The sequence below is a fragment of the Coccidioides immitis genome (genome assembly GCF_000149335.2).
Source record: "Coccidioides immitis RS genomic scaffold supercont3.1, whole genome shotgun sequence".
Classification (NCBI taxonomy): Eukaryota; Fungi; Ascomycota; class Eurotiomycetes; order Onygenales; family Onygenaceae; genus Coccidioides; species Coccidioides immitis.
In genome coordinates this window covers 3633592-3661239 of record NW_004504310.1, presented here as the reverse complement: position 1 = coordinate 3661239, position 27648 = coordinate 3633592, and the positions used below count along the sequence as shown (strand labels likewise).

The following is a 27648-nucleotide window of genomic DNA, read 5'->3' as shown; positions in this document are numbered from 1 at the left end:
GCGTAATGAGCGTGCAATGGAAGGTTTCAGGAACATTGTGGCCGTAAAATATCAACATCCCGCTGACATATAAGATAATAAAAGGCTCTCATTCTGAACCAAGAGTGCAGAGAACTGCAAGAGGCATGGCTGATGGGAGAAGCGCTCTGGGCTTCTCCGGCTTCGCGGGAGCTCGCAACGGTGTTAGCCGAAGCCCATGATCACTAGTCCGTCTTCGGTTAGCGCGCCATGCGGGGCTAGGCCCTTTCAGTACTCCGTAGCGCGGCTGCGACATCATTCAAACCTCCGAATGTCACACTGAGCTCTCGACGCAATCAATGATATGGATGGATGAACGGTAAGGCCGCTTGGTCGCTACCTATTTCATATTCACTACTTGTTGCTTCGCTCTGCGGTCCGAAAGATAACTTTTTATACTTGTAATAGCAAACGGCATCTGTTACATTCTCAGTCCCTATTTTGTGGCAGGATTCTGACCGCCGGGTATTTGGGGTGGTTAACTAGTTAACTAAAGCACGGAGTACGCGACTTCACCTGGCATGCATGGAGCTCCCGCTTCCCGCTTTGGCTCCCGGTAGCACTTGACTAACTACATATATTTTGTCCTCTGCAGTGCCTAATCTTTAACCCATTCCTTTTTGCCTTTCGGTGGGCATCATGGCTCACTGAACTACGATGAGGGACCCAAAGCTAGACATGTACATGAATGCGAAACCTCAATCACAGACAGTCGAACAAATGCAGGGCCAAGCGCAGAACAAATCTGTGCGCGTCAGTTTCGAGCCACAGGTCGAAAGTTACGATTCTCTGACTCCGGAATTACGCCCTCCGGCACTGAGCCATCATAGATCTCAGACGGTGAACTTTGAAGGGAATGGCCACATCGATGTCTCTAATTCGGTCTCTGGGACAGCGACTCCCGCGTCGGGACAAGCGTCCGCACGAATAGCTGAGCCAGTAATGAGGAGCGCGAGGCCAACCTCTACTCTTGTTCGAGCGAAAAGCGATCACTGGCTTAAGAGCGATGGAGAAAACGATGCGAAGAAAGACGATGATGAAGATTTTGAGCTAAGGCACGGCTGGCAAGAGGAATATACTTCTAGTGAATACTTGAAGATATTAAATTCGGTAAGCTGCGCTTCCCCTCTCACCCTTGCCACGACTTTAGCCTCCCGTGAAACTTATTGGTTTCGAGAATTTCTATATGTATTTCAATGAGAAACGCCACGATACCGGGGGAATCCCCAAGGAACAAACGGGGAGCTGGTTACAACAGGACTGGCGCATGAGGGATCGGCTAAAGACAGTATCCGCTGCGCTCGCTATTTGCCTTAATATTGGCGTTGACCCTCCAGATGTTGTTAAGACGAATCCCAGCGCGAAGCTAGAGTGTTGGGTAGATCCAACCTCATCCGGTGGCGCACAGAATAAAGTGATGGAACAGATTGGCAAGAAACTACAGGAGCAGTACGAGACTCTAAGCCTCCGAACCCGGTATAAGCAGTATCTAGACCCATCAGTGGACGAAACAAAGAAATTCTGCATATCCCTTCGACGGAATGCGAAAGATGAGAGGGTATTATTTCACTACAATGGCCATGGCGTTCCTCTCCCAACTCCATCCGGTGAGATTTGGGTGTTCAACAAAACTTATACACAGTATATCCCGGTATCATTATACGATCTTCAATCCTGGCTTGCAGGTCCCAGCCTATTTGTCTTTGACGTCTCCCATGCGGGTCACATTGTCTCGAATTTCCATAAATTTGTGGAAAAGCATGAAAAGGAGAATGTTGAAGCTCGCAGGAAAGATGCAAATGCTCCCATTCAGAACTACAGTGATTGCATCCTTCTTGCTGCCTGCGATAAAACTGAATCCTTGCCAACTAACCCTGACCTTCCTGCCGATCTGTTTACCTGTTGTTTGACAACCCCTATTCAGATCGCTCTTAGATACTTCATGCTTCAGAATCCCTTGCAATGTGGCGTCCCGCCGGACGAAATTAAAGTTCCCGGACGCCTGCAAGACCGACGAAGTCCGCTCGGAGAACTTAATTGGATCTTTACAGCAATCACTGACACCATTGCTTGGAACACCCTTCCTCGTGCTCTTTTCAAGAAGCTTTTTCGTCAAGACCTCATGGTTGCAGCTTTATTCCGAAATTTTCTTCTTAGCGAAAGGATTATGAGGACCCATGAATGTCGCCCGATCTCCTCACCCGAACTCCCTGAAACACATACTCATCCCTTATGGCAGAGTTGGGATCTTGCCGTTGAGATGGTCCTTTCCCAGCTACCCGCACTTCTTGAACACGAGGAGGGAAAGCGGCATTACGAGTACCAGCACTCAAGTTTCTTTTCTGAACAACTCACAGCCTTTGAAGTTTACCTCTCATCTGGACCTACGGAAAGTAACCCACCAGATCAGCTACCAATTGTCTTACAGGTGTTATTAAGCCAGGCGCATCGGCTACGCGCGCTGATCCTCCTGAGCAAATTTCTTGACCTCGGTCCCTGGGCGGTTCATCTTGCACTGAGCATAGGAATATTTCCGTACGTGGTGAAATTATTACAGAGTGCCGCGCAGGAACTTAAACCCGTCATGGTGTTCATATGGGCGCGGATCATGGCCGTGGACCATACGGTTCAGAACGACTTGCTTAAGGATAATGGCATCCATTACTTTATAACTATTCTTAATCCCTCTATCGGTATCCCGGTGGGTAATGTGAGTGAGCATCGGGCGATGTGCGCCTTTATTATCAGCATCTTTTGCAAGGAATACCCTCAGGGCCAAAACGTGTGTCTTTCGCCAGAATTGATCGAATTCTGTCTTCATCACCTGATGGATGTCGAGAATCCGCTGTTGCGACAATGGTGCTGCCTTTGTATAAGCATGTTGTGGAATAATTTTGCAGAGGCAAAGTGGATGGGAATCCGATGCTCCGCGCCAGCACGGCTTTGCGAGCTCACTATGGACCCCGTCCCAGAGGTCCGAGCAGCAATGCTTCATGCTCTAACGAGCTTCATTGGTATCCCTGATTTGACAGACCAAGTTGCACAGGTTGAAGAGTACCTTGCAACAGCGATTGTTCCGATGGGGAATGATGGAAGCGCCTTAGTACGAAGAGAACTTCTGGTCTTCTTATCCACTTTTGTGAAAAGATATCAGAACAAGTTCCTGGTGACTGCTTATGAGCAACTTTTGGAAGAAAAGCATCTTCTCAAACACTCTGTTTCAGGCTCCAAGGATACTCAGCCACCACCATTCCGCGACCATGGTGTTTCTCACAATACAATATATGGATCCCTCTGGAAATTACTACTTATCCTCTCAGTCGACCCACAGGAAGAGGTAGCTCAGGACGCCGGAGTAGTTGTCGACTATGTCTACAAAATTCTTTTCGATTCACCAGTGGGAAGCTTAGCTCAGGATGTTCGTGATGAAGTCCTTGCTCTACATAGACGTTCGCGATCTAAGAAACCACAGCCTTCCGAATCAGTTGAGGTGAAGAAAATAAGACCGGAAACACCGCCAGTCCAGATCCCTAGCAAGCAGGAGGGATATCTTTCATTAAGCTTAAGGAGGACAGCAAGCGTGGCTGCATCCTTGAAAAACCTTGCATTTGGGTCGGCTGCCACCATTGATCAGCGTCCTTCATCGCCTCTTAATCCATCTGGCAGGCAAACAATGGCTAAGAACCGTATGACCATTACTCCTCGCGGTCGTGCACCTCCCGAATGGACACGACCGCCCGAAGTGAATGATCAACCAGTTTCCGCTGGTCAATATGGCCAAGCACCCACACCACCTTCAAGGGGCGTTAATCCCAGAGATTTAACGAAGGAACCATCGATCCCGCTGAAGAGCAACTTTTTGGAATGGTCGACAGAAGTAAGCTTTCTTCTTCGTGATATAAATCAACAAGTTCTAATTTATACTACAGTACTTCCGCGAGCCGCAAATGAAACCTAACGAGCCGGATGAACCTGGCAGCGCTGATTACAATCAAAGACTATGGCGGCGCGCCCGGAATGAGAGGATAATTGTCGAAACACAACAGCTAAAGGATAAAGGCGGAAGTGGCCGGTGGGATGTAGCATTAACTCTTATGAGTAATCCAAGTCAACCGGCAAAGATGTGCTTCCACCAGTTCGAGGACCACCTCGCGGTTGCTGATGATAGAGATACTATCTGGTATTTGATATTTCTTTCACCCACGGCTGGATAGGACTGACATATCTATAGCATATGGGATTGGGAAAGCAACTCCCGGCTCAGTCGGTTTTCTAATGGCAACCCACTGGGTTCAAGGATCAATGAAGTTCGGTTTATCAACGAAGACGATCAAGCTCTCTTGATGACTGGCTCTTCTGATGGAGTTTTGAAAATATTCCGCAACTACGAGTCTGATCGGAGGATAGAGCTGATTACTGCTTTCCGCGCGCTGCCTGAACTAATCCCTAGTAATAAAAATGCCGGCCTCGTCTTAGACTGGCAACAGGGCCAGGGGAAGGCACTTATCGCTGGAGACGTAAAGGTCATTCGTGTTTGGAATGCAGCCACTGAAGTATGCACGAATGTGAGTATATTTCTTCTCAGGAAAGCCTTTCTTTTTCTTTTTCTTTTTTCTTTCTTTCTTTCTTTTTTTTTCCCCCCTTCGAAAGCTAAACCACCTACTCTTAGGATATATCTGCTCGTTCCGGCTCCTGTATTACTTCTTTAACATCGGATCAAGTTGCTGGCAACATTTTCATTGCCGGATTCGGTGACGGCGCTGTTCGAGTATTCGACCAACGATTAAAACCCACCACCGCGATGGTGAAAGTCTGGCGAGAGCACAAACAATGGATTACAAACGTTCACATGCAACGAGGCGGAGTAAGAGAACTTATATCTGGTAGCCGGAATGGTGAAGTCAGACTATGGGATCTGAGAATGGATAACTCAATTGACACCATTCAAGCCACCAAGGACACATTAAGAACGTTGAGCGTACACGAGCATGCCCCAGTGTTTTCTATGTATGTATCCCTTCCTATTTCGTTGTGCTTGTGTTGCACACAAATCTCTCTTGCTAACACTCGACACGTCAGTGGTACCAACCGGCATGAAGTCAAAACTTTCAATGTCGACGGATCGTACCTCTCTTCATTCGAACCGCACGGTAGCTTCCTCTCCCAAAGCCGCACTTCGCCCGTCGTCGGCGCGGCCTTCCATCCGCATAAAATGGTCATGGCATGCTCTGCCCTCTATGATAATTATGTCAATCTCGTTTCTTGCTGAAAGCTGTTGCGCCAATCTCATTTAATTTGATAATTTAATTAAATACAAGTGCATATGCTGTTGGCTATGGACTATTTTTTTCCTCCTTAACTTTTGATATGTTGTTCTTCTCGTTTAGACTGGTTCTTTCTATTCTTTTTCATTTTCATTTCATGGTCTTTAAAGCCTCCCTTTTCCTCTCATAAACCCTACCACAGTGATATACCCATGGGAGGACAGGTGTATATATGTGTGTGTGTGTGTGCGTGTTTATGGGTGGCTAACATGAGTGTCATTTGATTACTATATTTTGGAGCAACTGATGAATTTACGATCATTTATTTTCTGCTCCAATGCTTCTCTTCACCATTCCTTAAGTTTGTGCATAGATCTGATGCCTGCGTTCTTGTTTCCATGGGAGATTCAATCTTCCTGTGGTTTCTGCATTCAATCAGGGGTATAGTGCGCTTTACATCAGATAATTGTCCATCATGGACTGATCGACTAATATTATGACTGTTTACGAGAACAAGCTGCCCTTAAAAGTACATAGCTGGTGAGAATGAGGTATGGAGAGAAGAAGTTACCATTACACTTTTTAGGGGAGCAACCATGAAAGCAAAATCATCCATTGGAATTGTGCATAAAATTCAGTGGAAAGAGAATCAACTTTGCAGGGGATTTACTTATGAAAACCAGTCCTTTTCATCTCTCACATGTCAACCTTTTTGAAGAATAACCAGTCTTAGTCCTTCTAGATCTCGCCGCACCGCCCCAGATATTACGGTTGGAAAAGGGTGCTGGACCTCCATTTCTGGGTTCGATAGCACTCTCGGGCACGGACCCCCAGTCGGCAAAATTTTCAGCTTGTTCAGCCCTGTCTCCAGCCAGGTATGATTGGAGATTGGCAACGACGTGTCCCAGGATGATATTGCTTGCTTCGGCCTGTATATTCATTTTAGGGCGTTCTCCCTTGTCGATTTGTTCTTTCTCTCGGCGCTCACGGTCTTCTTGAGCGATTTTTAGAATTTGTTGACGGAGATGCTCTTCACCACGGTTGTCAGAAGCAAACCAGGCGAGAGTTTCGGCAACCTTGGGGCTAGACTCTGGATGCAGGATACCGGAAGCGAGTTCTGAGGGAATGATACTGGTGATCTTGCGAGATTGCTGGCATTCGGGCTCATCTTCATTTTCCTTTCCAGGTTGTTTGTGTTGGATATCGTGAGGTCCGGGCGTAACGGGCCAGGGAACCGGGGTTAAAGCATCGCGGAGCGGATAGTTCGCTGCGTGAGATTGAGGTGGATTCACTGTTATGGGAACATCCCATAAACTGGACGGCATCATTGCCTGCACCATTTGGAAATAATGAGAGTTCTCATAGTTGCCCATGCCGTAGCCTTGATCATAGTAGGGGAAGGTTGAATAGTATGGGTAGGCCGTATGGAACATTGAATCCTGTCTAGGAAACTCATACATTGCTAAAGGTTCCTCTGTAAATTCTTGGGTTTGGCGAGGTGGACGAGGCTCAAACTGAGAAACAAACGGATCCTGATTCGAGTCGGAAATAGTCATCGCTAAAGCATGATTGATCGTGGGGTCCGTCATAATGTTTGCAGCAAAATTGGATCCTGTGACTTGGCTACCTCTAACAAGTGCACGTTCAGCTGCTGCTGCCATATAAGTCGAAGTCAACGTTCTAGAATTCGAAGACAAGCCTGCGGAGCTATAAGAAAAATCTTGGATACCCCTGTCGTGGAAAGGAGTATGAGCATGCAGAGTTGCTGATGCCTGCCCAATGTAATGTGGACTAAAGAACTGGCTGGTAAGCTGTGACGACTCGGATGCGGTGCTGAATGCTGTAGATAACGAAGGATGGATGTGATCAGAAGCTGTCTCACGTCTACCTTGGCGAGAACGTTCGAATTTAGGAGGGACTCTGACAGCCGGCGGGGTTCCCACTTCGTTTCGAGGAGTGGTGGCCATGTCTTCCATGTCATGAAGATAGTGATATTTGCTGAGATTGTCCAAAAGTATGGATTGTTTTTCGCGGAAAAGGAGTTTTTCCTCATGCTTCGTAGGACTAACATCTTCAGGGCCCATCAAACGCGGGATATCCTGCGCAATGTGCGGAAAAAGACGCGATGATTTGGGAGTAGCACACGAAACTTGTTCCGCTACAAATCCTGGGTGATCAATCGGTGAAACTTGAACAACGGGTTGGGCGGCAGCCTGGAAGTCATGCCATTGTACAGCGCCATATCGCGGGGACACATGGAAAAGGTTTCTCATACCATTATCCATGTCCATGGTGGTGACGTTGCGTAGAGGATGCGCTCTCGGTGGGGTACGTATGGCTCCCAAAAGTTGAGATGAGGATCGCGTAAGGCGGGTATTCGTATAGCGATAATCCATTTAGCCTTTCTTGTTCTCCAAATAGGAAATGTCAGACTTGTAAACGTTTTCAAGTGACTTCTTTTGGGACTCTGGAGCCGACGGTGAAGTGGCTAAAGTAGAGCTGGACTGTTTCAACAATGACGTGAAGGCACCGCTATTGGGAAGATTGCAATCTTCAGGTAAGCCTCGCAAGTGAGCGACAGCAGAGAAGCGCCAAACTTGAGGTTGACGGGGGAGCGAGGTGATAAACTGGATAACGATGCTGGAGGGGGCTCTCGCGCGTTAGCAGTTCAGACTCAAGAGAGAATACGTGTTTGAATCGCTTACCAGCTGATGAAAAAAAAAAAAAGAAAAGAAAAGAAAAGAAAGAAAGAAAGAAAGAAAAAAAAAAAAGAAAACAGAAGAAGCTTGGGTTTGTGCTCCTGGTGAGATTGAAATATCAGAGACAGCGTGGGAAAAGGAGGGCGAAGGGGCCTTAGGTTATACGGCCTTGGAGAGCCACCCTGTTTCGTAGAGGCCTTGCGCATCCAGTTCCAGAGTCAGTAGTAGCCCTCTGTTTGTGGACTGAGAATAGAAAAAAAGTGGGAAAGAAACTGGAGAAACAGTTCACATCAACATGTGACGGGGTTTAGGGGCTCGGCGTTTTGTCAAATGTTTATACGATGGTTGTACACACATGCACACATCTTTCTCCTTTATGGGAATTTGGGTGTGCTTTCTGGGGTAGTATTGCCATTCTTAGTTTTTATATCCACTGGGCATACCAGCGCTTTGAAAATAATTGTTAGCTGGGCTCCTAGCTCATAGAAAGACATCCAGCAGGCACAGGGCCCATGGAGTTGATAAGGCTACTCCCCCTGCTGAGTCTGAGGCCTTTTTTCCATATTCCCATTTGCCGTGGCCGAGCCTCCAGTACTTCATGGGACATGTGGAGGATATTCCTATGCAATGATGCGGCTGGCAACGTTATTGTTTGTTTGACCAGCATAGCACAACGGATGTCCAATCGCTCTGCCAGAGGAGAACATCAACCCAACATAGCAACCTAGCCTGTTAAAGCTAGAAGGATGAGATGGAAGGTGATAAGAGCAGGAAATGGGACGACATATTCCCAGGGACCACAGCGCGCTGATGAGATCATGAAGCTGTTGAAGATGTAGTCTATATCTTCTGTATAGGAACTTCCGGTGGCTCAAGTTAGATAATATATCTCAGGGTGTTCTGAGGATTATGGTAGTAAGACTGGTGTTTTCTCATTAGACATGAAGCATGCTACTTGCCAGAACCTAGTTGATAGGTACCAACATTGTTGGCATAGAAAAACCTCCATGCTATGAGAGACAGCGCGCTGAATAAAGGCGCAACCTCAGAACTAGATCAAAAGGGCAAATAAGAATCTGCCTGTAGCTCGCTGTCAATTTCCTCATGGGAGAGAATGGCCAGGATAAAGTAAAGGGGAATAGCATTGGACGGTTGAGGTCAACGAAAACCAATATGTTGTTTTAGAGGAAGTGGGAGGTCACGGTGTCCCAAGCCAGGAGTGTTTCAATGGGCAAGTAGTTACTCTACCATTGTACGAAATATGGGCTCTGCAATGTCCTTGAGAGTAGTCTTCATAGTCACTGACTGCATAAGAATAATGAATAATAATAATAATAATAACGCCCTTGAGAACCACAGCCAATTCCGCGCTGCAATGTGTCTCGAAGTCAGCTTCGGCAGTGAGGTTTTTCCGCAGCCGGCAGATTTCCGACCTCATTACCTGGTAAAATACCCTCCAAGCACTATTTATTTGGAGTACATACCGAATCTCGAAATGATTCATCTGCGCAACTGCACACAGAAACAGATGGATAACAGATAGATTTTGATAGAGCAGAAACTTACAACCACATTCAACTCACTGATGAACAGGGGCATCTTTCGGATGAGGAGGAGATAGTTCTTGGCTTCCGGGACTGTTTAGTAAGTGCTCTCCCTCAAACACGCGTTATTCTGATCCTCACACTCTGCTGCAGCAAGCCAGTTGTGCAAAATGGAAACTCGATGAGGCATACACTTTCTACTGCACCTGATGGAAACCATCCTGTGTCACATGTGAAGCGAAAAAGGGCGGTTGTCGTGAGTTTCTATTAAAGGCACTCTAATTCATGAAGCATTGTTCCTTCAGTAAAAGTTGAACAACTATCCACCAAATTCATTGCACACGGGAAAGGACAGAAGGAGGAGCAGATCACACCCATTGATGCAAACCGCTCCTTGGCTTTTGAATGATTAAGCTCTAGACTTTGGAGTAATAAGTTCAATGCTCTCATGGGAAACATTTCAATCTCATAGTGGGTTGAATGAGTGTAAGTGCTTTTCACTACGTTTGTTCAGTGCATAAGAAAAGCCATCACCATCCCATCGTTTCTCTTCACGCCCTCCACAGTGACCTGCCTAGGCGGGTGAGGTTAATGGCACGTGACCAGAACGAAAGTGAGAGAGCAAGTGATCTATCCAATGTCAACGCTCCTCGCCATCCAATATCGGCTCTTGCTCACCCATTTGTCAATGACTTGATAAGTGGGTTCAATTGCTACTTCTTCCTCCTCAGTGTTTGTTAGTCTGATAATACGCAATACGTGGCTGGTAGAAAATGCCTTCTAGCAATGCGACGCCTGGCCGAGTGTGGAAGAGGAAACGCCGTCAGTCAAAGTCGAAGGAGGAAAACCAAGGCGCAAAGATGAAGGGAGACCAATCGAATGAGCCGCCTAAAGCTGCGGGTTCGTTTGATGCATCAAAGCTAGGTGCTGAAGGGAACCACGCTGCACTTACCGTTGAAAGGGTTGTACGTCGGTATCCAAAATTGGAGCGACGACTCTACGAACCCCTCGTTCTGGTACATGTTATAGATCCAGTTCGAGGTGTTCGGTTTAACAATACAAATGACACCACTGATGACACGTTGGATAAACTACGAAGATCTTTCATCAATGGAATCGCAACAATATGCGACTTTCGCAAAGGAGGTGACACTGTCACAGCTGCGGCATTGCAAGCCACCCCCGAGCACACAGTTATCTGGCTCTCCGCCAACAAAACCCCAAGTGCTAAAACTGTAAATTATTTAGAAGGAATTCTTGCAATTCTTACAGAGGTGACGGTAGAGAAAAGGTCATCCACAAGTGAAGAAATTATACGCAGGATCATTGAGTTTTGCGAACCAAGGCTGAGCCATTATTGCAATGAGCTGGTGAAAGAGCTCCCGAAATGTCTGAACAAGATAAAGTCTCTCGAAGGTGATTATCTTCGTTTCGTTTCTCTCTCTATCCAACTCCAATACTTCTTTCTTCCTCTTTCCCTTCCCTTTCCCCTTTCAAAATATCAACGAGAACCGGACTACTGATTTTGTTGCTAGAGGCAGTGCAGTTGACCGACAGTGATCCCGAATTGTCCAAGGCAATTCAGTGGTTGCAAGAAATGCAGAAACTCACACTACAACAAGAGAAGCCCATCAAAGACATCATGAACTTCTGTATCAGAGGTCGATGTTTTTCTCCAACTCTTGCTAGCCTGGCGAGAAGAGAAACCGATATGCATAAACCAATAACGCGAGCAATGCACTACGTCGGACGTTTGGTTGTTTATTTGAAATGTGCTAGAGCCTTAGTGGACGGCGCCCTAGACTTGCCTCAGTTGCTGGACGGTTATCAGCTTCGTATATGCGAGTCGCCTAACTACGTTCAATCTCCACTTAACCCTGAGCAGTCAACGCTTGCCGGAATCGTTGGTCGTATGTTCCAGGGATCTATCGCCGACCAAACCCGTTCGGATCTTGAAAGGTTGGATATCTTCTGTGACATACCAGAAAAATTGAAGGATGCATGTACGTTTAGGACTCGAGTCCACGCGGAGCTTCTATTGGTTGACAAATTTCGATCGAACAAATGGGAGTTCTTTGCAGGTGATCGATATGTTGGTTGCAGCAAACCAGCGTGCTTCTGTTGCTACCATTACATCAACTCTCTCCCAGAGAGATATTTTGTAGCACAGTGCCATAATAAGGTCTACACGCATTGGCGAGCTCCAGACCTTACTGATATCCATGATTTCAGTGCAGCAAAAGTGAGGGAAGACGCGTTGAATGTTGTGATCGCGAAACTTCGTACGGAAGTTCGTCGCTGTATAGATGACAGGCCGGTGAGGATTCGGCCGCATTTCGATTCCATTACCGGTTCTATGTCGGTGCCTCAATCGAACGAGGCATTGTAAAATTACGGCATGCCTACGCTCCATCCCCGGTCGATGCTAGATAACTATTACTCGATTATCGAGTCGTGACTTGAGACAATGCATGCTATGTGCTTCGGCATCGGTATTCCCGAACCGGATCTTTATATGGATGAAAAGGAACAAGGTCTATTTTCATTTCGCAAGTCTACTAAGTCAACCTTTTGATGGAATGATAGGTTCGAAGTGAAAGCAAGCATAGGTGATTGTATTATTGTTGTCTTCTCATAAGGTTGACAGTATCCATACGGTAGGCAAAGTAGCCCTACCGTCCAACATTTGTATAAAGCACTAACGAGCAGACACTGGCATCATCTTCTGTGTTATTTTTTTATTTTTTGTTTTTAATTGGAGCTTATTTCTGACCTCGTGTATGTACCGGGGGATCATGTCGGCTTCCAAAGGGCAACGAGCTACACAATAGCGCATTTAAATTGATCAAGGGATTCCCTCCAACATTTGATACTCTGCTTCGTGACCAATCCATATCTCTACTCAGCTGGGAGGCAGGTATACGTCGGGGGCTAAACTTCCCCGGTGGATCACACGTTGTGTGCCTAGGTGCTTTCTGCAAGGTCGGTTCTTTGCTGTATTAGCCCTCATATGAAGAGGGAAGCGGTCACAAAAGAGTCTCGGAAGCAAGACATCAGATGTTTCGTTTCACCCGATATTTTCTTTTTTCTTTTTCTTGGGCTTCTCAAGGAAGCATTGGGCAGGTTTAACTAGCTTGGTGATTGCTCAGCCCGCTTGAGTGTTTCAGTCAAGCAGATTCTTAAAGCAGCCTGTCTCCAGAGCCACTCTAACCCTAGTATGTACGCACAATTGCAGCAATGTGGGAAACTCCACATTCCCTTACTCCGTAGTAGCGGTAGCTACCCACACGCGAGGCTGTTTTTGCTCGTGTGTCGAGATCACTCCATTATTAGACGGATGGCAGCTGCTTTGACTGCCGCTTGGGCAAACCTAAAAGGTGAAGTCGGCCATTACATGGCCATAAAGCAACTGCAAGATTATGTCTGGCTCACAAGCTCTTCACGCATCTTTTGCGAGCCCTAAACCGTCCTACTAACTATGAAGCAAAAGTGCGAATGGCATCTTCTAATATCGACCATCGCCATGCAATAGCCTGAGCATCATGTTAGTGAAACCCTGACATTCTGGTGAATCTATAAGGTAGTTCACCACTAAACGAGCCACACCACTAAACGAGCCAAATTTCGCCAAATGCTCCACGCAATGAATTTATTAAATATCTCAACAACCAGATCTTTATTATTAAATAGCTATTAAATATTAAATGAATGTGTTCTTTGAAGCATAGAAATTAGTGTAGTTAGGAAAATAAACAGGTGGATGGCCTAATATTGCAGCCAGAGTGAGAGATCTGGGGGGTAGATAGGAAAGAATTCAAAGAAATGTCAACAGTAGATTTCTTGACTAGGGAGTCTAATGCCTTGCTAGAGAGACTTGTAGAGCTCTTACTTCCTCTTTTAGAAGGTTGTATAGGCTCTCTGTGATGAGAATCTTTAGTAGGGGAGTCCTTCCAACAGTACTTTAAAGCCAGCACTTGAAGCCCTGACTGCCAGCATTTAGTAGCATGTTCAACTATCTGTTTTTTCTTCTCTGCTAGTTGTAAAGCCTTTTTCTCCTCACAAGCAACATGTTATGTCTCTCTTTCTCTAGCACATTTGATTTTTTCAGTCTCTTATTGCTTACAGGTCTTTTTACAGATATTCTCTCATTCAATCCATCTTTCTTCAGTATCTCTAGCAGCCTGCTTCTTTTGAAGCTCTCATTAAAGCTTTGCCTGTTGTGTTTGAGCAATTTTATCAGCTTTTTCAGCCTCTATTTCATCCAGACACTTGCATGCCTTAAGAACTTTTGTTGGAGATCAGAACTGTGCTTGGCTAGAATTATCTCTATTGAGTAAGTCTAGGGGCTTGTCTCACTTGTGGCATTGCTTCTCCATCACTAGAGTTAATCTTAGACACTGATTCTTATGTTCCAGTAGTTCATTACAAAGAGCAAACTGCTCACTGGCTTGAATAATCTATTCAATGCTCTGCAAATTTAGGCTGTGCTGAAGACATATACTCTTGATCTCTTGTTGGAGCTGGTGCATATTACTAGAAATAAGAGGTTTAACTGGCAGTATAGAGGCTTGAGCAGTTTCAAATCAGTATAGTTAACATTAAGAATCCAGAGAATTAATTCCAGTCTTTGCAAAGCCAGCAAGTATATTTTCAACTGTCAAAGTCTTCTTTCAAGCCACATTGAATAGTCTCCAGAAATCCCTTTTTGTCATTCAAATATAGCCCATTTCATAACATAGTAGTGCTTCCAGCTCATTCAAATATGCCTTGTCCAGCAGTCTAAAGATTTCAACATCAAGAGATTACAAACAGTGAGTTGAATGCAGTGGAAGAATCATAAGAAGAATCTTTTTACAGTCAGCATATTCAATAAATTTCATATTTATATGGAAGAAATGCCCATCTAGTAAAAGCAGACATCTTTCTCAACCAGCTTGTTCCTTAGTATGCTTATTGAAAACTCATTTCAACCACTCCAGTTCATATTCATCATTGCTCCAACCATTTATTGAAGCTGCAAAGTAGACCCATTCACTTCCATCATAATTATCTAGCCATATATTCTGGAGATCTTGTGATTTACCCTGGTAAATAAGAGCTGGAGATAGTGCAATTTCTTCAGCAGAGATTGAGCAGAGCAATAAGAGAAATTCCTAACTATTATTCTGGATGACAGCATTCTTTCCAGCTTATAGAGCTTTAATAGAGACTAATCACTTTAAGGCATAGCAGAGGCCTAGAAGAAATTTTTTTTTATTAAAGTTATAGATGTTTGAGGGCTTAAGATTATATTAATTGATTTTCTGCTCTAACTACTTCATAAGTATCAAATAATTGGCCAGTATTAATAACCACAATCACAATTAATCAAATAAATCATCAAATTACAAGCATATAGAAGTGCTTAAAGCACTGATAGTTATCTACTACCTGCCTGTTTTAATCAATTGCTTTGAGATAAATACATTTGATCTTGTCATTATGCCACTCACAAAATTAATTAATTCAGTTGATTTTAACATTCTCTCCTGTCATCTCTTGTACAATATTTTATAGGATCTGAGATGTAATGGCAAGGCCACAGCTAGAGAGCTTGTTTATATAATTCAGAAGCTCTGCCTCCTGTATATCAGAGAGCTTTTTCTTATATCAGAAGGCCACTTCATTCTGAGCAAGTTGCAAGTCTTTATGCCATCAGCACAGGGTCTCTCAGTTGACTGAATACTTTCTTGCAGTTGCAGCATAATTTAGAGTCTCTTGCAATTCAAGATCTTCAATTGCAAGCCTAATTAAGACATTGTTGACCATGTTGTCACATATTGAATGTTGAATGTTGGAGGAATTTGGTGGTGGAAAATTTGGCTCATTTAGTGGTGTGGCTCGTTTAGTGGTGTGGCTCGTTTAGTGGTGTGGCTCGTTTAGTGGTGTGGCTCGTTTAGTGGTGTGGCTCGTTTAGTGGTGAACTACCTTATATGGCTTACCATTGATCCGATCGCGGTAAAGCTCGCACCCTTTCGCTTTAGATCTCGAGGACGATCCGTTTCAAACTCAAGATCTGTGATCCTATCCTCGTGAGTATCGGCCCATACCTTGCATATCTTTTCTCCCTTGGCCAAGACGATTTCATAATCGTGATCTTCGGCCAGTCGACCAACGATTTCGGCTCCGCCGTAATCATAGAAGAGTCTAAGGCCTAGATATTTTCCGTCTGCACGATAAAACAGGATGCGACTCACTCCGACCAGGCTGGCATAAGACTCGTATTGGCGAGGATGTTCGTAACCCCCACGCGGAGTTATTCTGTTTGGCCTTAGAATAGGCCAGCTCGAAGGGTGTGGACTTCCTCGTGATCCAGCTCGATATACTATCCCGCATGATGTAAAGGTCCGGTTATCTTCCATTCCAAAATATATAGAATGGATATAGTTCCCTGGAGGAGGTCTTGGGGTCTTTGTCGAATATAAATGACCTCGTACAGGGAGACTCCCGAAGAGATATTCCCTATCCCAGTTTGTCCTCACCTTAGCACGTAATGTGAGTAATTAACAATATAGATATCATAGTACGTGTATCGCCTTACCGTGATAGAGAGTTTTTGCGATGAATGAGCGGTTTCCGTCAGTCGTATGTCAAGTCCGCTAACCACCTCGGCCGGCCCATTAATCAAAAAATGCATGTCGAAACCCGTTTCCAGGCCTATGCACTGAGAAGATTCTGGAAAATATGCGCGCACACCCGAGATCCCTGAATTGATACCGGAATCATACATCGTGATTCCATGCAAATTCTCATCCAATGTGATAGCCTCTACACAAAAGCTACCGTAACGCCTAACATTCTCAGCCTCTTGTGGAGATGCCCGGACATAATATTGTTCAGACAGAGTTCCAAAATTCGAGCCATGTTTTCCCCCCATGAGCAGTGTTTCGTCGAATGAAACATCCCCGCTATGTGACCAGGTAATTTGTCGAAACTTCAGTTGCTACAGGAGCAATCAGCAATGGACCGATTATGTGACCTATTTTCAACCAGGGCTCTACCTACATCGAGTACGACACATATTTTTGCGCTCCTTTGCAAACTCATTCCTTCCCATCCTTTAATATTCTCTGGGTTTCCACACGACCATTCAGAGCCGGGAAGCTTTAAGCTTCTAAGTCCTCGAGGGTCCACGATGAAGCGCAGTTTATTGCATTCTCTCGGTTGACAATGCAACCAGCGTCGGAATTTGGACTTATAACCCAAGAATGTGTCACCAGATGCGGATTTCCATCCGATGCCGCAAATATAATCATTACCACAAACGATAGTGATATGCACTTCAATCGCTTTTATGTCACTTGGTACGTCAGCAACTAATCGTTTCAATCCAAAGGGATGTGGCACTTCTAATAAAAACCCCCCTGCACTCAATGTTGGTAGTTGGATGTCTCTCTCGTGGGGTTTGGATACGTATTTAGTAAGTGAATTCCCTCGTCCAAATGTGCGTCAGACCGCTTCCAGAACACAGGAAACAGAGGAGAGAAGTGCGTGGCTCTTCCATCGCAACCTTAAAGACCGACGCTTCTTTGTCCCGATATTCTCTATGTAATCCGTATTATGAATGACTTGTTTGGTGCGCAGAAGTTGGGGTGACGAGGTAGAACTCATGTTTAGGAAACTGGGAAGAATTAGATAGCCTGCTTTAGGCTGCCGAAAAAAGAGATACTAGCTAACTCGTGTTTAGTTAGCAGTCAACTGGCCCAACAAGTTATCCCATAAGTCGCAAATCCTCAGGCTGCAAGCATAGCAGACCGCGAATCTATCCTGTGGATCACACCCAGTGCCTAGGCAATGCAAGCCTGAGCTGACGTCGAATCAACACCGAAGTCAGATGAAAACTCATATCTCTCATCACCAATCACCAATTAGATAGCAGCTTCCTGCAAGATAACTCGCTCCCTATCGCCAGTGCTTGGGATGTCGCTAGGAGCCGATCAAACTCCCTGGGCAGTGGTTTGCCCTGTTTGCATGATTCTCCATCTTCGAGACTTGACTTTGCGCCAAATTGAAACCGCTGTTGCAAGGATGCGGCTTGGATCGCTATTAGGAGTCGCCATGTTGAAAAGGAAAGACCCCAAAGCCCACAACTAGGCTTTGTTATTTTGTTTCTGGGATCCCGAATGCGCCGCGCCTTGCTACGGAAAACATGCTCTGCTAATATACCACAAATTTCAGCTGAACGACATTCTCTCGATATTCAAGTCCACAATCTGGATGAAATCCAAAAGAGTCCCGCATATATGTGACAACCAGAAAAACCGGCTGAACAACTTTTTCCTCAGCCCAAGATCCCTCCACCATTTCAATGGGGCGGTCTAAAGGCCCCGGACAATGGATTCCTTCATTGATTGTTTGAATACAACACCATGTCCGTGGAATGAACCGGGCGCAATAGGAGCACTCTTTGGCACTTTTAAGATCTCAGTTGTCGATCCATACAAATGCTGTCAAAGACCTCGTTCTCTCTTTGATGGTTGCCCTTGTTCTGTAATGGCTTCTCGGCCATTTCAAGACGACTAGTCGATTGGGGTAGAAGGCCATAAATAGGTGAGGATGCCACTGGAGAACCCTTGAAAGATGAGACTGCATCGCGCAGACACTGAGTTACCTGTTAGCTAGCGAGTGAGAGGAGGCCAAGCTGCTATTCGCTCCATAACTAGGTACGGGTGCGAGCTCGAATCGTTCGTCTGGTTTTCTTCAGGTATGACTGGACTGTTAAACTCGTGGATTCGATTCTTCCTCAGAAAGAAAAGCATGAAGTGGGTGCTTTCGATATTCAAGGGTGGTACGGAAAAATTCATTCACTACTCGACAGCATCCCTATCATGTATTAATATTAAACCAGGGGGGAAGCTGCTGGTCGAAAGGCCTCTTCCGGTTTTGACTATTTCCATTCTGTGTATTCTCGGGTTAGAGAACGCTAGTCAGTATATTAACTCGGTTTGGGCGCCAAAGGGGAAGATAACGGAGGACAGCGCCTCATCATTAAATAATAAACCACGTGAATGATACCCCTTGTGTGCGTCAGAGCTATTCACTGATTCATTTCTTGCAGGGACGGTGCGCAAGAAGGAGCCGAAAGCCTCTATAAAGAGTTGGTTCAAAAAGAGTGATGATGATTCGAGCTCTCAATCCAGCTTCTGGTCGGATTCAGGTGTATCATCCCCCTTCATGTACTCAGTACTTTCCGATATCTCGCATCCTGAGCGCCTAATTAATTCCAGCTCCCCCGAAACCGAGCGAAGTGGCACCAGGATCGGGCCAAGTACTAACGGCGAACCAGGAATGCCTATGCGAGCGCCGTTCACGCCGCCTCACCAAATTATAGACATGGACGAATATCTGAATCGCCCACCGAGGCAAAGCCCAAAGCGCCGTTACTCTGGTTCTGGCTGGCCAACCGCGTTGCCAGCTGCATTATTTCGAACAGAACGTTTCTTGTGTGATTCAGATGGACATAGGCTCAAGTGGGATGCATCCGCAGAGAGGATCAGGCGTGCCGAAACCGTACCGCCGCACAAGCGGCTAAATCACCTCTGCTTCGTGGACAGACGGACCGGGGAATGGTTCTATATGCCATTTGAACCAGTGCCATTCGGATTCACGAGGCAGCCTTTACCAGATACCCCAAGCGTCGAGAGCGTGGGTTGTGATTCAGACTTTGAGAAGATGCTCAAATATAGTCCAAGTACCTGTAAAGATAGACGAGGCGATAATCTCGGTTTTGAGGATGACGTGTACTACCGTGCCTGGAACCTCCAGACAGAGGGGAGAATAGAATTCAACACGCTCAATCTATCAGAGGCTACAATCAAGGAGACGTCGGGTAAGGATGGTTTGATCTCATTTAATAAACCGGAGAGCGGTGTTGGGCCCGCAGTTGATGCAGAGCCTGAAACTGACATAGTACCCCAAACTGATGAACTGTCCGGAATTGACCCTGAGAACCTTGGAGAGGTAAGAAAACCGGCTTCGCGCACACAGATGTATGGATGCTAACCATAGAAACTGGAAGAACGGACACTTTCTATACCCATTTGCATAGAAAGGTTATTTTGGTTGCTGCAGAAATACGGTGAGGATCTCTTGGATACTGGACAGAGTACAGAATACAGATTACTGGGTACGGAGTACTGGAACTTTGGATATGAGTGTAATCGGAAGATGTGGCAGTGCCCGGATTTGCAGGGCTTAAGTTATATCCCGTACTCTGTAACTAATTTGTTGTGGGAATACATATCAACAAGCACTTTTTGTTTCCCGCCGTCGGCTCCGCGTTGCTTGAAGCGGACCCAAAAAAGGCCCCTGAGCAGCAAAATCTTTGACGTCATTTGTGCCAAGCCCGCTTCTGCGGTAATGGCTTAGTCACTTTGCGCCAAGGCTGCCAAGAGCGGCAAGAAACACGCGAGGGTGACAGCCTGAATCCGGGAGAATTGCGATCTCCCAACCCTCTTCATCGCGAGACAATGCTCTTCCTCCGGCCTCTGGAGCCCCCGGGTCGTTCTTCAGCTGCTTCTCATAAGTAAGGCTGCCTTTGCAAATCCCCCCATACCTCTTGCTCTGTTCCTTCAGTTCTGGCGCCTAGCTGCGAATTCCCCTCGACCTCCTTGAATTACGTATACACGCTCGATGACCGCCCGTTTTGCCCTCCCGGCGGCATCGGGGACCTCTTAGTCCTATCCAGAAATATAGCTTGATATTAGTCGGTTTGCCGCAATGCGTCCACCGACACTACTCCTCCTGCTTGCGTGCTTCATCTTCCTTCCTCTCCTCCTCACCACGTTCTCCCTCGTGTCCGCACGTTTTCGACAGGGTACTGCAGCTACCTCAACACCTTCTCACCGCACCGGTCGCCTACGAGCTTTATTCTCATTCCACGCCCCATCGGCTCTCTTCCCTCCCTCTGCTATTATAAGCTTGACCGAAGACAACTCTACTTTCTTCTTGGCTAGGCCTGCTGCGTTTGGCCCTCCTTTACCGTCGAAGGGTCTAAGTGGCCCCTTGTGGATCGGGAGTGGGTTTAGTGATGACACTTTGAGAAAAGGCGGCGTGGGAGTTGCTGCTGAGGGTGAACTCGGATGTTCAGATGTCCCTGGATGGGAGGATGGTAGCAAAAACAAGAACGTGCGGCTTGGGGCGGGTACCCAAGACGGACTTAATAAAGATGGCCGTAGTGAAGAGGGGGCTGGGCCTGGTGTTGCTCTGAATGATCGCCAAAAAAGTAATGATGATGTGAACCGAGCCGGTGGAGTTAGCGGTCCCAGCGAAAAGGACGGAACGGATGACCATCTCCACCACCCGCTACCGCAGTCATATACCCCAGATCCAAACCCAAACGGTGGCGTGGGCCGACCGAACGATAGACCCAGGGATTCTACTCATGCTGATATTCAGTCACTGCAGGAGAGTGCGGAAATATCAGGCAAGGTAGTTCTATTAAGCAGAGGCGGATGTGGGTTTCTTGAAAAGGTTAAATGGGTGCAGCGTCGAGGCGGTATCGCCCTGATTGTGGGAGATGACACACGGGGTGGGGGATTGGTGACAATGTATGCTCGTGGTGATACGTCCAATGTGACGATTCCCGCCGTTTTTACATCCTACACAACCGCACATCTTCTTTCGTCGCTTGTTCCTCCGGAAAGGGCATTCGATGCCCCCAAGATCGTCCCAGGGGATGGAAAGCAAAAGATAAAACCCAGTCTCGGAAAAGGAAAAGCTACTTCTTCTAGGGGTGCATCAAAACCAAAAGTTACCTCGCTTGCGAAGTCCGATTCGTCTCGGGCCGACAACCACGGATTTCTCCAATCCCTCGCTTCCTTCTTTGGATTTTCTGGTCGGAAGAGTTCTCCTTCGAATATACAGGAAGATAGCCGCCGGCCGCCTAGCAGTGGAAATATTGACTGGCCATCTCGTGACACGCCTGATCAGGGGAAAAAGTCAGATAAGCAAGCAGGGGGAGTTGGTAGTTCACTAAATTCCCCGCAGCCCGCTAGCAATGACGACTTTGTTATTGGTGTTCAAGATTGGCGTGACCCCGATTTAGTACCAGTTAAAACAAGCACTAGTGTTTTGGCTACTGCAACTCCATCGTCGCGTGCCAAAGGTCGAAGCAACAGTGGACAGAAGGGAAATGCCTCAAAACAGGATTCGGATTCGGGTGTGCTAGAAGGAGGGAGCACCACTCCAAGAAGCGGAGAGTACAGAACCCAGAAGGACAGCCTGGATGAGCCCGGAAAAGATAAGAGCAGTGGAAGCAAGAGCAGACACTGGTGGAGTGGCCACTTTCGGTTGGGCGGATCAAAGGAAAATGATCCCCCGCCGGCGCCAGAATCACCCAAAGTTCCTCCTGAAGCCAAGAAGTTTCACGGTGCTGCCGGTTCTATTGGAAATGCCAATGGTGGAAACGGGATTGAACGTGAAGGACTTTGGGTGACATTGACTCCCACTAGCATGTCCACAAGCCCTTTTTTCGACACCTTACTCGTTTTAGTTGTTAGCCCCTTGATCACTTTGACTGTTGTATATGCACTCCTTTTGCTACGATCAAGAATTCGACGTCGGCGATGGCGTGCTCCGAAGGCCATCGTTGATCGTCTTCCTGTCAGGACATATCATACAATATCCAACGTCAGCACTCCAAATACGCCTTCTCCAGACGATTCGTCACCCTCGTCCCCTTTGCTATCACATTCTCGACCCCATTCGCCACGCCCCCGACCTCGTTCACAGACTTGTGGGCCTATTTCAGCCTCTTCAAATTCCTTGGATCCGGGACATGATAAGGTAGAAAAGTCACGGTCCGGATCGACGCTATGGCGCCGAAAATACACAGGGAGACAAGTTGAGTGTGTTGTTTGCTTGGAAGAATATATCGATGGGCAGAGCAAAGTCATGAGTTTACCTTGTGGCCATGAATTCCATGTCGAGTGCATGTAAGCGTTATCCCCAAATGATATATCCAAATGTGGATTTGTACTAACGACCTATACTAGAACTCCATGGCTTACGACACGCCGGCGTACTTGTCCAATTTGCAAAGGCGATGTCGTTCGTTCACTTGGTGCTGCTGCCTCTGGCCGGCATATGGAACAAATTCAACCTACATCGGACGATGGTCAAGCACAAATCGCCGAAACACGCAATGACTCTCCGACATCAGCAATCCCCATTCCAGAAGATGATTTAGGTTCGGACCTCGAACGGGGAGTCAGCCCATCCGCTTCCCTGCTCGGCAATTCACATGGGCCAGCGGCAGCGCAGTCGAGCTGGCGAAATCTTGCGAATCTAAGTTTATCTGCTTTGAGCGGAGATTCGATGTGGCATCAATCTCGCCATACACGATCTCCGAGAAACCGTTGAATAATGATACCTTGGTTCCCGCCTGTTTCTTTTTTCCTTTTTTTGCTTACGGAATCATCTTTTTTTTTGCTCTCTTTTAAGCCTCTCCTTTCATTTCTTTTGTCTGAACCATAGTTTTAAGTTAATGACCCCTTGGGTAGGGCAGGTGTTTGGTGTTTAGGGTGTTCCCAGCGGAGCGAATCCCTGGAGTGAGCCTTTCTATATGGGGTTCGGATGTTAGGGAGGGTTCTACCCCGGGATTATCAAATATTCGACATGCTGCTAGCCCTCTATAAACAAAAGCGCAAAAGCAAGAGCGTGTGTATGTACTTTTTCTTCCTCCTCTGAGCTGGTAATTCTCAATTTGAGCCGCCTTTTTGAAGCTTCGTTCCGCGCCAATGACGTAACTCCATCGATCTCGACCCCGACCGCGCCCACGTGTTGCAGCAACGCGACACTGGACAGACCATGACATCATCACCCGCATCCCCAGCCGAGCGTGTTCGTTCCCAGGATAGTTGTATCTCGAATGCGCACGATGCCACCAGACAATTCGGCAGTGAAGGCCCCTCAACGACAGTGAATCATCCGTCCATTCCAGCAGCCATTGAGACCTTGAGCTACTACCAAATCACCAGCAACAATGTCAATCACACAATCCCACCCCACCATCATGGACCGCATCAAATCCCTCGCCCTCGACGAGATCGAAACCATCCGCACTCTTGTTCAAGACGGCCTCCGCTCAGGAGCATACACCTACCCATTCCAAGTAAAAAACCCCCCATTTCCCTTCCGACCGTACCTCTTATTAACACACGCCCTTCTCTCCAGGGTATCTTCTACTTCCTCACGCACCGAAGCCTCTGGCGCCCATTCCTCTCCACCCTCGCCCCGACTCTCTCCCTCTCCATCATCATAACCACATCCATGTTCTTCTTCACCTACATCCCTCAAACGGCCCTTTTGGCCTTCACCTCCGGTCCATTCGCCCCTTTCTCCGCCGCCCTCCTCGTCCTCACCGAAAGCTCCACCTTGACAAACTTCTTGGCCCGCTCCTTCATCCTGCGCGATTCGCTTTTAGATACCTTCGACGCAACACTACTATCGCGCGGGCAAACCGCGCTCGTGGCTCGAGGGCGGGAGCTCGACAGTTCGGGAGGTGTCGGCGATCCGATCGCGCGGCTGGGACGGGTGGTGAGAAGGCGGTTTACGGGTGGTGGGGTTGGGAGCGTGGTGACTATGTGGTTGCGTTCCCTACTATATCTGCCGCTGAACTTTGTGCCAGTGGTGGGGAGTTTGATGTACTTGGTCGGGCAGGGGAAGAGGGTGGGGAACATGGCGCATGTCAGGTATTTTGAGCTGAAAGGGTGGACTTCGGAGGAGAAGGAAAGGTGGCTGAAGGAGAATCGTGCCGCATATACGAGGTATGGAGTCGAAATTTTCTGTTCCTTTTCTCCCTTTGCATGGTATAAAGGAGGTCTTGCAGGAACAGAATAAACCACCAGATTGTGCCAGCAAGCGAAGCGGTAAATTGGAAACTTTTGCTAATCTCGGGGATAGTTTCGGTGCTGCGGCGTTTGTCCTTGAGATAGTTCCCTTTGCCTCCCTGGCACTCGCTTACACGAACACCGTTGGTGCCGCACTCTGGGCGTCGAACTTGGAGAAAGCTATGTCGACTGCACCCATCAAACAGACAAATAAAAACGAATAAAGTGACGGGCGCACCTCTTCGGTCCCCATCGATTCATGTTTTGCAAGAAAATCATCTATGCTAGATGACAGTCTGCTCTCTTGAATGGCTTGGAATCAGCTGTTGATTATTCTCTCGATATCAGCAGGCCAGGCCAGCAATGCTACTTAATCTTGATATGACAACAGGGAGAATTATCCAGCCACAAGAAGCCTTGTTGCAACGGCTGATCCCCATAGTTTTCATTATAACAATAGTCACCTCAGGTAGTGTAAATACTAACTAAAGCAGTATCATGTGCATTTCTTGTGAATGCTGATGTTTTCTTGCTCCTAACACCTCACCTCAACATTGCTATTCTCAAATTGGTCAGTGCTTACCGTCTTTCTGGTGTTTCTTATGCTTCCTGTGGTCACCATACTTGTCATCTAGGTCTTCATCCTAATCCTTCTTATCATCTTTGCCATCCTTGTTGTCTCCGCCGGCCTTTTTCTCACAATTCCCAGAGTGGCAATTGTCAGCTGCGCAGTACAATTCTGTTGAACCACAGTAGCCTCTAATGGAACAACTTCAGCAAAATGTTAGTATTCACATAAACACAGACGCCTCAATGTGATTTCAAATCACAACTCACCAATCGCCAAATTTTGACCCTTCGCAAATTTTATTGCCCGGAAAACGCGGCCCACAGCTTCCATCAGTGCTAACTTGGCCGGGTTTAGAGTCACAACTCCCAGAGACGCAGTTGCCGAGACCTGAAAGCAAAGTATCAATGCATAAATTCCTTTTATTAGTGTATTATATGATTACCTACCGCACCACAACGGCCCTGAGCCGCAGTACCCACTGGTACTACAGCACTCACCGAAGCCAGATCCTACGCAGCTGACAGTTTGATTACACCTTCCATCTTTGCTGATGAGCTCTGGGGGTTCCGTGACCTTAGTCGGCCGGGGTCTAAGGGGCGACCAAGGTTTGCTCATTAGGGGAAGGTCACCTTCACACGATCCTTCAGATGGGCTTTTCCATTCGGGCTCTGTCGGCGCTGTAGTCACGGGTGCTACACAGATAGCGTAGTTGACCCATAGATTGTTACACTCAGAATCGATCTGCAAATGTAAGGCATTAAACAACAGAACGCGATGTATTGATAGCAGAGGGAGTCCTACCTGCGTGTTGTAGTCCAATACTTCACTGTAGTCGATTCCACTATGATCCTTGTTAGTAATGTTGCCAAAGCTATAAAGCACTGGTGTCCAAAACGAGTCCTTGAAGTTTGCTAGTAAAGGTCGGCCAATGCCTGAGCAAACGAGATAAATTTTGCCTCTAGTTTAGGGGCATACTCCCTAAGGGCTTAGAAGCCCCCAGAAGCAATGGAAATTTCGAGCTCCTCTCTTCATCGGATGATCTTTTTAGGTGGTTTCTCGATGTTCAATATTCAATCATGCAGACGCCAGACAGGGACTTATTTTCTCCACCTTCTTGGGAGACATGAAACGGGACAACTTACAATCGACGCGCAATAGATACGCACTACTCCATATCATTAGCTGGGATTTGAAAAGGAAAGAGCTCACGGGCCGGCAAACCGTGTCACCAGGAACTACGTTATAATAGGCACCGCAAGATGCGATCGCACCCGGCTGGGTAGGCATCGGAGGCACGGCTTCACTTAAGGTTAAAAGTGCTAAGGGCTCACTTATAGGCTTACTCACCAGTACTATAATGCGGCCCTCTATGTGGATTCATGGACTTCCTCATGACACTCCTGCGAGTCGGAGAGGAAGGGGCGCGAGTCGCAGCTCCAATGATAAGGGTTTGAGCAGACGTTGAGAACGGTAATTCTGTCGAGCATGTCTCTTCCAACACCTTGAACTGGTCGATGAGATAATCGGTAAAGTTACCGGGAGGAAGAGTGGGCGAAAGAAGACGCTGCCTCCACAGCAACAGGAAACACTCGCTGCAATACTATGTCACCCTTAGGAGATGCTATTGTTTACAAGAATTAAAAGATCCCACCTGCTCTCGTGGATACGCATTCGTAACGGACATAGGTTGTTCTTTTCCGGGATCAACTTGCTCGCCACAGGACGCTGGAGGGTTTTCTTCGTTGCAACTTTCCATATCCCATCTTGAGCTGTTGTTGGCTTGTTATCGTTTTGACAGTATTTTCCAGGGGCGCTCACTTGGTATAAACGCTACCGTCCCATTTCTGAGATTCCAGGATGCAAAAAGTGTCGGAACTAAGGTACGTCAGTGGAAACACGCGTTATTCCTCTGAGCGTGGGAGATCGACACTTACACATCCCGGAGGCAGGCAAGGTCATGGCCGGCAATGTATTTCAGAGGAAATGCCTTTGGTTCGAAAAGAATACCATTTGTAGTTACTTCGTCTTTGGAGCACTCCTTTTCCACTGTTGACAGCCATGAAGCTAGAGAGGCCGAGCACTCCTGTGTGCAGAGCGCCGTGAGGTTATCCCTATACCAAACTGGGTAGGTAAAGGGTTATTACTGAACAACATTTAGCTAAGCAAAAAGGGGCTTTGAATGACACACAATCATTGTCAATACCCCGAGCTGCCCGAGCAGCATTCGTCTGATCACATTCCACTGTTTGATTCCTGGAGAGGTCTGTATGTCAGCCCCCCCAACTCTAAAACAGCACGCGAAGAAATATAGTTGGGCAGATAAGCACTTACAATGCTGACAGGCATTGAGACGAAACCCCAAGAGCTGCAGCAATAACATTATGATCGTACTTGGCGTAGATATTGAAAGACGCTACGGTGAACCTAGCTAGGAGCAGGGTCAAACCCAGCTTCACCCAGAGGAAAAGCATGTGGACAACAGTTGTTGACAATCAAGAGTGAGAGTGTAGTAGAATATAACGCTAATAGTGACGAATCCAAGAAGCGAAAAAGGAGAAGAATGCCACCAAGTAGGCATACAAACGCTTTGAAGATGCTGTGTGGTGATCTACCTGAGTGGGGGGAGAGAAGGATGAGGAGAAGAGGAGAAGAAGAGTGAAGAAGCAGAGGAGAAGGGGAGAA

At 46.8% G+C, this 27648-nt stretch overlaps 8 protein-coding genes across 8 annotated transcripts; 5 read left to right on the top strand and 3 right to left on the bottom strand.

Annotated features, from left to right (window-relative positions):
* The first annotated feature begins 324 nt into the window (after positions 1-324).
* CIMG_01822 (TORC1 growth control complex subunit Kog1) lies at positions 325-5723 on the top strand. Its single transcript, XM_001248050.2, has 7 exons — positions 325-520; positions 614-1128; positions 1196-3895; positions 3948-4198; positions 4250-4583; positions 4688-5025; positions 5098-5723. Exons 2-7 carry the CDS (start codon positions 676-678, stop codon positions 5285-5287), a joined length of 4266 nt encoding a protein of 1421 aa, XP_001248051.2. The 5' UTR covers positions 325-520; positions 614-675; the 3' UTR covers positions 5288-5723.
* Positions 5724-5877: 154 nt separating this feature from the next.
* CIMG_01823 (uncharacterized protein) lies at positions 5878-7573 on the bottom strand (the record flags this gene model as incomplete). Its single annotated transcript, XM_001248051.2, has 1 exon — positions 5878-7573. The coding sequence occupies one exon, from the start codon at positions 7571-7573 to the stop codon at positions 5972-5974; it is 1602 nt and encodes a 533-aa protein (XP_001248052.1). The 3' UTR covers positions 5878-5971.
* A 2725-nt stretch (positions 7574-10298) lies between these two features.
* On the top strand, positions 10299-12986 carry CIMG_01824 (uncharacterized protein; the record flags this gene model as incomplete). Its single annotated transcript, XM_001248052.2, has 2 exons — positions 10299-10941; positions 11061-12986. The coding sequence occupies 2 exons, from the start codon at positions 10299-10301 to the stop codon at positions 11912-11914; spliced, it is 1497 nt and encodes a 498-aa protein (XP_001248053.2). The 3' UTR covers positions 11915-12986.
* Positions 12987-15488: 2502 nt separating this feature from the next.
* Positions 15489-16441, bottom strand: CIMG_12753 (uncharacterized protein; the record flags this gene model as incomplete). The annotated part of the gene is made up of 2 exons (XM_001248053.2): positions 15489-16046; positions 16106-16441. The coding sequence occupies 2 exons, from the start codon at positions 16439-16441 to the stop codon at positions 15489-15491; spliced, it is 894 nt and encodes a 297-aa protein (XP_001248054.2).
* Positions 16442-18439: 1998 nt separating this feature from the next.
* Positions 18440-19612, top strand: CIMG_01826 (uncharacterized protein; the record flags this gene model as incomplete). Its single annotated transcript, XM_001248054.2, has 2 exons — positions 18440-19524; positions 19583-19612. Exons 1-2 carry the CDS (start codon positions 18739-18741, stop codon positions 19610-19612), a joined length of 816 nt encoding a protein of 271 aa, XP_001248055.2. The 5' UTR covers positions 18440-18738.
* A 441-nt stretch (positions 19613-20053) lies between these two features.
* CIMG_01827 (PA domain-containing protein) lies at positions 20054-23287 on the top strand. The gene is made up of 2 exons (XM_001248055.2): positions 20054-22499; positions 22560-23287. The coding sequence occupies exons 1-2, from the start codon at positions 20284-20286 to the stop codon at positions 22924-22926; spliced, it is 2583 nt and encodes an 860-aa protein (XP_001248056.1). The 5' UTR covers positions 20054-20283; the 3' UTR covers positions 22927-23287.
* A 215-nt stretch (positions 23288-23502) lies between these two features.
* CIMG_01828 (uncharacterized protein) lies at positions 23503-25177 on the top strand. Its single transcript, XM_001248056.2, has 3 exons — positions 23503-23677; positions 23740-24332; positions 24469-25177. The coding sequence occupies exons 1-3, from the start codon at positions 23549-23551 to the stop codon at positions 24617-24619; spliced, it is 873 nt and encodes a 290-aa protein (XP_001248057.1). The 5' UTR covers positions 23503-23548; the 3' UTR covers positions 24620-25177.
* On the bottom strand, positions 24720-27437 carry CIMG_12752 (uncharacterized protein; the record flags this gene model as incomplete). Its single annotated transcript, XM_001248057.2, has 12 exons — positions 24720-24952; positions 25020-25166; positions 25233-25353; positions 25413-25707; positions 25768-25898; positions 26109-26285; positions 26314-26566; positions 26618-26729; positions 26785-26841; positions 26901-27087; positions 27155-27219; positions 27298-27437. The coding sequence occupies 11 exons, from the start codon at positions 27435-27437 to the stop codon at positions 25040-25042; spliced, it is 1665 nt and encodes a 554-aa protein (XP_001248058.2). The 3' UTR covers positions 24720-24952; positions 25020-25039.
* Positions 27438-27648: the final 211 nt, after the last annotated feature.